The 7,929-nt window shown below is 49.9% G+C and overlaps 1 protein-coding gene across 1 annotated transcript; it reads right to left on the bottom strand.

Annotated features, from left to right (window-relative positions):
* Window positions 1–1,925: 1,925 nt before the first annotated feature.
* Window positions 1,926–5,720, bottom strand: LOC117861946 (pentatricopeptide repeat-containing protein DOT4, chloroplastic). Its single transcript, XM_072294440.1, has one exon. It carries the CDS (start codon window positions 5,442–5,444, stop codon window positions 2,178–2,180), a length of 3,267 nt encoding a protein of 1,088 aa, XP_072150541.1. The 5' UTR covers window positions 5,445–5,720; the 3' UTR covers window positions 1,926–2,177.
* Between the last annotated feature and the right edge of the window lie 2,209 nt (window positions 5,721–7,929).

Below are 7,929 nucleotides of genomic sequence, written 5' to 3'. Positions count from 1 at the left end.
CAAAAATGTCCAAAAGTAAACTAATATATGATTCTAAATTACCTATTTATGTCATTGTTAATATAGAAATACTAAGTTAAGGTATATACGCATGATGAGTGTCACCATGTAGACCATTTATACATGTATGTGAGGAAGTGATGAAAAGTATTAATTTTATGCTAAACATAATGTATGGAGGTGCAATACAAAATAAAAAAAAGTGTGAATGATTACTAATTAAAAATCAATTATTACTGGACAAAGATAAGTACATATCTATATGAGTTTGTATTGAAGTATTAAAAAATAAGATAGCAGTAGGTAAACAATTTTTATTATTAGCTTAAAGTTTAATTTCTAAATAAATTTTAAGTTCAATAGTTTTAAAAAATATTAGCTCGTGCGGAGCACGGGTTGATTGACTAGTGTAATTCGGTTACTCGAGTAGGATAAGGGACCTTGTCAGTTCCGAAAGGAAAAAAAAATGGACATGCCTCGTTAATTGTTATTTGATTAGTTGAGCATTAGTCCTTTTTTAGTTTCTTTTATCATTTTCACCCTGCCCTGATCGAATTGCTCTCCTTGCGCAGATGATGAAGAAAGACCTCGGCATCGGCAGCGAGGTCGGGTTCTCCAAGAACGCGGAGACAGTGAAGAGGAGCCCCGTCCTGCCGGCGATGAACCACAAGTCCGGGATAATCCATGGCTATCGTCGCCAGCCAGGGTAATGTCCTTGAATCCTTCAGCAGACTGGCCGTGGACTCATGGTACCTCCCCAGCAAGCTGGACCTGTGAGGCTGCGACTGCCTGACTGCGGTCTTTGCCATGCTCTGAAGCTGCTGCTAGCTGTGTGACAACCTTGTTCCTTGGGCTTGAATTGTGATAGCCACGCTGCTTCTGTCTCTGCAAAGGTAGAGACGGAGACCTATCAAGTTAGAGAATTTCTTTGCTTCTCACTGTGAAAGTGTCGATGTTTTCTTATTCTCAAGATTTGTGCACTTCCAAGGAGTAAAAGTCTCTGGAAATGGTTGACAAATTCCTGAGATTTTACAAGGCAGATTCAAGAAAAACAGCTAATAATAGTCATCTCAGTCCCGTCTCATGTTAATCCGAGCTTGAGTTTGGAAAATAAGAAGAGCTTCTGCAACTTTCAGACTTCCTACTGTATGAAAATTTGTCCAGGAATGAGTTATTTGGTGTGCATTCGTGAACACGACACACGGGTTTCTCTTGTCTGCAACTTTCAGACTTCGTACTGTCTGAATGCTTCAGCGTGCATTTGGAGTTACGTCAGTTGGCGCTACATCCCTGCAAGGACAGGTATCGATTCTGTTATTCGTGGTGGTCTACGTCACACTTACCATCCAGTGGCTTGCCCTTCAGACTTCACTTGGGCATACAGCACCACGCCAGCGGCTGAACGCCATGGCAGTGCTGTTCATCTCCTAGCTAAGCTAGCCATCACTTACAGTTGCCCATACACTTGCATTGATTGAGGGCGTGCTTGTGTTTCACTTATTGCCATCGAAGGTTTCAGATTTCCTCGTTCTTCTGCAGTTGCAACTCGAGTTTTTGGTGTGGCCCTGTTCACCACCACCAGATTTATCCAGGTTCCAGGCTGCTGAATTGTTGTTGTGGTTTGTGCAGTAAACCCTTGGCTGCAATGCCGTCGCAGGCGACGAGACTGAAGGATTTTCATTTTCATTTTGTTTTAGAGTTGAAGCACCAGATTTCAGAGTACCATACAGCAGCAGATTTCAGCTGCTGGATTTTGACATTGCATCTGAAGAAATCTTACAAGCCTTAAGAGAAATAACAAGCACAAGAGCAAACAGCCAGGAGCAACTAAGAGCAAGAACATTCTGTCCACCCTGCACCATTCCAAATAGTTTGACAAAATCAGCTGGTCTTCCTTCTACTGTCCTTTCTGCTGAAAGACATGATTTGACATTTAAGGTGTTGAAATGTATTCACCCTTTTTATTTCTTTACATTTCTAGGGATTGTAACTGGTTATTCTGGTACACGCAAAATTGTTGTTCTTACAAATGAATCTTCCCACAGCATTCAAATGTCACCTCTAATTCTTTTAAAGAAAAATCACTGTATATGCAAAGATCATGTGGTGCTGCGTAGCAACATATGTACTCTTTGCTATGAACAAACAAAATTACAGTTACATGACTGATCTTTCTTTCAGCAGTACCCTCTACAGGAACACCTGCCTTCTTCAAAATGATGGAACCTGCTTGAATCTCTCAGGATGATCTCTCTATTACACATCTTGGATATGAATTTGGCAGACTCATGGCAGTGGCTACAAACCCTTGAGTTCTTTGTCACGCGGACTGGCCGCCCTTCCGACAAATTGAGCACGCCGAATGCGATGGCGAGCTTGGAGCTGTGCCCACAAAGTGCCTCGTCGTGCACCGCATTGTTCGCACCCATCAGAGCATAGTTTTTCTTAGGATCATGGCCTTCTTCCCGCATCCTTCTGGCAACATCATCCAGGAATTCTGCAATTCTGTTCCCTTGTGGGTGATTCCGGTTGTTCGGGACGAAGACATAAACCTTGCCCCTGACCTCAATCCAACTGCAGCCAGTGTTCTCGCGTAGCCCCCGACCACCAAACTTGTTCTTCAGCTTCTTGACAGCCTCCCATCTCTCAGCCTCGGCATAGATGTTGGAAAGAAGGACATAGTACCCTGTGTTCTCAGGTTCCAGCTTGAAGACCCTGTCTGCTACTTTCTCTGCAAGCTTGACATCCCTGTGAATTCTACATCCGTGCAGCAATGAGACCCAGATGCTTGAGTCAGGTTCAATTGGCATTGACTCGATGAACTCAAAAGCCTCTTTCAGATTTCCAGTATGGCTAAGCAGGTCAACGATGCAGGCGTAGTGCTTCAGTTTGGGCTCTATTTTGTGTTCATTTCGCATAGCATTGAAGAATCTCCATCCCTCATTTCTAAGACCTGAATGGCAGCAAGCATACAATATGGCACTGAAAGAAGCTGAATCTGGCTCAACACCACTGCCTCTCATCTGTTCAAAGAGAGCAATAGCATCTTTCCCATGACCATGCATGCCATATCCAGCTATCATGATGGTCCATGATATGAGGTTCTTCTTAGTCAACCGGTCAAACAAAAGTCGAGCTACCATTAATGCACCACACTTAACATACATGTCCACCAGAGCATTGGATGTATAATTGTCTTCCAGATATCCTCTTCGTAGTGCATAAGCATGTATCTCCCTACCTCGCTCCAAGGACGAAAGGCTTGCGGCAGCCGGAAGGATGCAGGTCATGGTCACTGCATTAGGTTTGAATTGGAGCAACATGTCAATGAACAAACTGAAGGATTCATTGGCAAGATTATTTCTTGAGTAACCTCCTATCAGTGTATTCCATGAGATTATGTCCCTGTTCGTCACACGATCAAAAATCAACCGTGCTTCTTCCGTATTCCCACATCTCACATACATTTCCATAAGTGCATTGGCAACAGGAAGAAGTTTCTCTATTCCATTTCTGATGGCATATCCATGGACAGATTTTCCTTGTTTCAAAGATTCATCACTAGCAAATGCATGAAGGGCACTGGTGACTGCAAAGACGTCCGGTCTGATACCATCTAATACCATCTCTTGAAGTAACCCACCCACTTTGTCAAACAGCCCAGCCCTGGTATAACTCGTGATCATTGCTGTCCATGACACCACGTTTTTCTGATCCATGCTTTCAAATATCTGATTTGTGCTATGCCAATCTGAGCAATTTGAGTACATATCAAGAAGAGCATTAGCAAGAGATATCTCCCCAACCAATCCAGTTTTCACTGAGTAACCATGAAGCCCCCTCCCTAAAAACCAATAGCATGACTGAGAACAAGCCGGCAGAACACTTAGCAATGTAGCTGAGTCCAGCTCCTGTCCTTGTATCCACATTGTTAAGAACAGCTCAATAGCTTCGTTATTCAATCCATTGGAAGTACATCCGCTAATTATAGAATTCCAGGAAATGATATCCTGATGAGGCATTCCGTCAAACACCTCGAGTGCATCCTCAATCCTGTTTGATTTTGCATAGAAGGATATCAGTGCGTTGCAAACTGCACACTGTGCCCCAAAACCCAACTTTATGAGATACCCATGAGCCATCAAGCCATCTCTGACGCGAAACAAACTAGTTATACACTTCAGAAGGCATGAAATGGTGTGTTCATCCGGGGTAATGCCAAGATCATGCATTTGCTCAAAAAGTAAGAGGCTTTCTTGAAATTCACCAGCCTTTGCATAGCCACCCATTAGCAGATTCCATACATGCACGTTACTTTTTGATGACATTACATCAAATACCGTTCTTGCAGAGGCCATGTCACCACATTTCACATACATGAATACCAGTTTGGATCCAAGAACTTCATCTATTCCTCTCTCCAAAGATTCAAGCTCCCAGAGTAATCCAGCTTTCACAGAGTAACCATGCACGACTTTTCCAACAAGCTCATAACCCAATTCCGCACAAGCAGGCAAAACACTGACCATTGTCACTGAACTGATCTCCACACCTTCAGACCACATTTTGCTGAAAAGATCAACAGCCCTTCCATGCCATCCATTTGAAAAGCAACCACTAATCATTGAATTCCAAGAGATGGCATCCCGGGAATGCATGCTGTTGAATACCTGCATTGCATCCTCCATCCGGCCACACCTTGTGTACACGGCTATCAGAGCATTAGTAACTGCACATTCTTCCCCAAGACCCAACTTCTCAAGTAACCCACGAACCACCTCGCCGTCCATGATGCTGCCCAAACTGGCAATGCACTTCAGAACACAGGAAATGGCGTGCGCATCCAGACTAACCCCACAGCAGTGCATCTGCCTAAACAACAAAACGCCTTCTTGAAAATCACCCGCCTTCGCGTACGCACTCATCAGCGAAGTCCAGACACGGACATCAGCGACTTGAGGAGGCATTTCATCAAACACCCTTCTTGCACTGCCCAGGTCGCTGCATTTCAGGTACATAAGAACTAACCTCTTCCCAAGGACGCTCCCAATTCCACCGGCTCCACCACAGGATGCGCGTACCACGGCATGCGCTCTCCTCCCAGCCTCCAGCGACCTCTCTTCTCCGCAGAGCTGAATGACCGCGCAGTAGCTCCGCACATCAACGCCGTCGGAGCCCAGCAGCCTCACAGCCTCAGTGAGGTCGCCCGCCCCACAGAGTCGCTGAATTTGCAGGTTCACGTCGGAGCTCGGGACCCGATTGGACCGGTTCTTGGACCTCATTGGACTTGGAGAAGCGGCGGCCGCCTCCAGGACTTGACCCACCGGTGGCGCGAGCACGCCACACCGAATTTTCATTCGTGGGTTGGTGGTGTTCTTGGGAGGTGGCCATGGTGGTGGGGCGCGGTGGTGGCTGGAAATGGAGGCGAGGGGAGGCGTTGCCATGGGAATGGGGGGAGGCGGGGAGCAGAGAAGACGAGAGTTCAAACTTTGCCGCGAAATGCCGTGGTTTTGGTCGTGATCTGGTTTGGTTCGTTTGATTGGTGGTGGAGACGTCCGGCGCGGCGTCGAGGTCCGTCACCTGGGTTCAGAGAGGGCGGGAGAGAGCGGGTAGCACGCGCCGCGGCGGCTGCCGGGCCGGAGCGCGGGAGATAGACGAAGGGGGAAAAGGAAAGAAGAGATAGACGAGGGTGAGGATAAGATAGGACTAATGACCCACCGTTTTATTCCCATGCTTTATTAAACTTTAGTTCACTGTTTTTTTTTCATTTTTAGTCCCTAAACAACCAAATAAATGGACTAAACTTTGGACTATGGACTAAACTAGCCTCAAGGTGTTGGGACACCCCTGCCCCTTCTTCCCGCCCGACACCCTCCGCCAGCCTCCTTCCCGCCGCCTCCCGCCCAGCCCCCGCCGCCGTCGGCCCTCCCGCCCGCCTCCCTCCCGCCGCCGGCCTCCCTCCCGCTCGGCCCCCGCCGGCGTCCCTCCGCCGTCCCCCACCCCCCCGCCGGCCTCTCCCGCCCACCGCCGTCGCCGCCTCCCTCCCACAGCCCTCCCGCCCGGCCCCCGCCGCGTCCCGCCCGCCGCCGCCCCCCGCCCAGCAGGGCTGCGATATCCGCAGCCGCCGCCGTGCACTGCCTCTCGTATTGTCTTCTGTAGCATGATTGGTTACCTTATTACTGTTAATCTGTGAGATGTACTGTGATTTTGCAAGTCTTTTTTATTTGGTCGCAAAAATTTATCAGGGTCACGAGTCCGAAGGTCAGTACACAAGTGACAATATGCATCATATCAATTATAGACGTACTACGCTACACATTGTTATCTGATCCCGTCCACATGCCATGTGGCAATAGAAAAATATAGGCATCATTGAAGATTACCTACTGCAATTTTGTTCCTTTCAAACAGGTAATCAAGTGCAGAACCATACTCACGTATGAATGTCTTTCAGAAAACAAGATGAATGATTTGAAACTCATGAATTGGCATCCGGCTTCAACAATGAGCAGAGCTTCGCAAATTGTGTACAACATGTCAAGTTGCAGATAGGCAAACACCACGCTCTATGGCATAGCTTTTATTCCTCGTCGCCGGACGCCGGCCAGGAGAGCGTTATGGCGGCCACGAAGCACATCGTGAAGAGCCTGGCTGTGTCCAAGAACGCCACCGCCGACATGATGCACTTCTTGTCCACCTTTGACCCTCGCCTGCAACCCCTCTCCTCGCCGGAGACGAGCGATCAGGCGTCAAGCCGCGGCCGCGGCGTCGACGACGACGAAGAGATCGCCGCCGCGGAGGAGGCCATCCGCCGTTGCAAACTTGCAACTCCTCGTCTTCGTCCTCCGAAATGATCAGTATGTATGACCGACTACCTCTACGCCGTGGACGACGACAATGCCGCGGCAGGCCACTCGGCCCGCGCCGCCGCCGCCGTGCATGCCGCCATGCCGCGCCTGGAGGAGGATGTGCGCTCCCTTCTCTCTTCCTCCCTGCGGCGCCTCTCGATCTCCTCGGACGACATCGACGATGCGACGCCCAGCGCGTCGCCGCGCCACGGCACGCTCTCCCCGGACGCCACGGCCTCCGTGCGCGGCGTCGCGGACCAGATAGTCCGCGCCGGGTCTCCGTCCGCCGCAACGCGCTCGCGGAGTCCGTGCAGCTCCTCGGCGTCGAGGCCGTCGCCATCGAGGAGGTGACCAAGATGGAGTGGAGCGTGCTCGACCAGAAAATGCGCCGGTGGAGCCACGCTGTCAGGGCCGTGGTCAGGACCTTCCTCGCCGACGAGCGCCTGCTGTGCGACGAGGTCTTCGAATTGGACGAGGAGCTTGGCCACGAGTGCTTCGCCTACATCGCCAGGGGAATGTTCGAGGCACTCACTGACGTGCAGCCGGAGCTCGAAGCCCTATTCTCCGGCGATGCCGCGCGCGATTTCTTAACTGGCTAGTTCTCGAGCACCGTCGAGCAGACGAGCAGTTGGGCTCCACCTTGCGCCACACGATTGAGGAGTTCAGCTACGCCATCCACGGCGAGTCATCGCGGAAGACCGTCCACGGCGGCCGACTCCCGCGGCACCCTGTACGTGGTCCTTGGCGACGCCGGCCTCGACGACACCGACGAGGCCTCCTCTGACGGCGGCGGCTCCGCCTCGACGCCGTGCGTGCGCTACATTTGAGAGCTGCTCACACTCCTCCTGCGGAGGAGGAGGAGGAGTGAATCACGTGCGACGTGGGCTCGTGAACGTGAGATGCGGCGGCGCCGGGAGTCAACTTTTTCGTCACCGGCTTGTTTGATGAACAGACAGATGGTGGGCCGACGAATATGGGCCGTCGAGTGAAAATACTGATATACCCTTTGCTTCATTTTTAGAAATAAGTTTGTGGCCCACTAAAAATTGGTACCGGTCCACAATTTTGGTTCCTTGTACTC

This window comes from Setaria viridis, chromosome 6, assembly GCF_005286985.2.
Source record: "Setaria viridis chromosome 6, Setaria_viridis_v4.0, whole genome shotgun sequence".
Taxonomy (NCBI): domain Eukaryota; kingdom Viridiplantae; phylum Streptophyta; class Magnoliopsida; order Poales; family Poaceae; genus Setaria; species Setaria viridis.
The sequence above is the reverse complement of the archived record's forward strand: the minus strand, read 5'-3'. Positions and strand labels throughout refer to the sequence as shown.

Bases quoted from the DNA above. Each gene is read 5' to 3' on its own strand.
- LOC117861946 (XM_072294440.1), bottom strand. From the start codon at position 5,444: ATGGCAACGCCTCCCCTCGCCTCCATTTCCAGCCACCACCGCGCCCCA.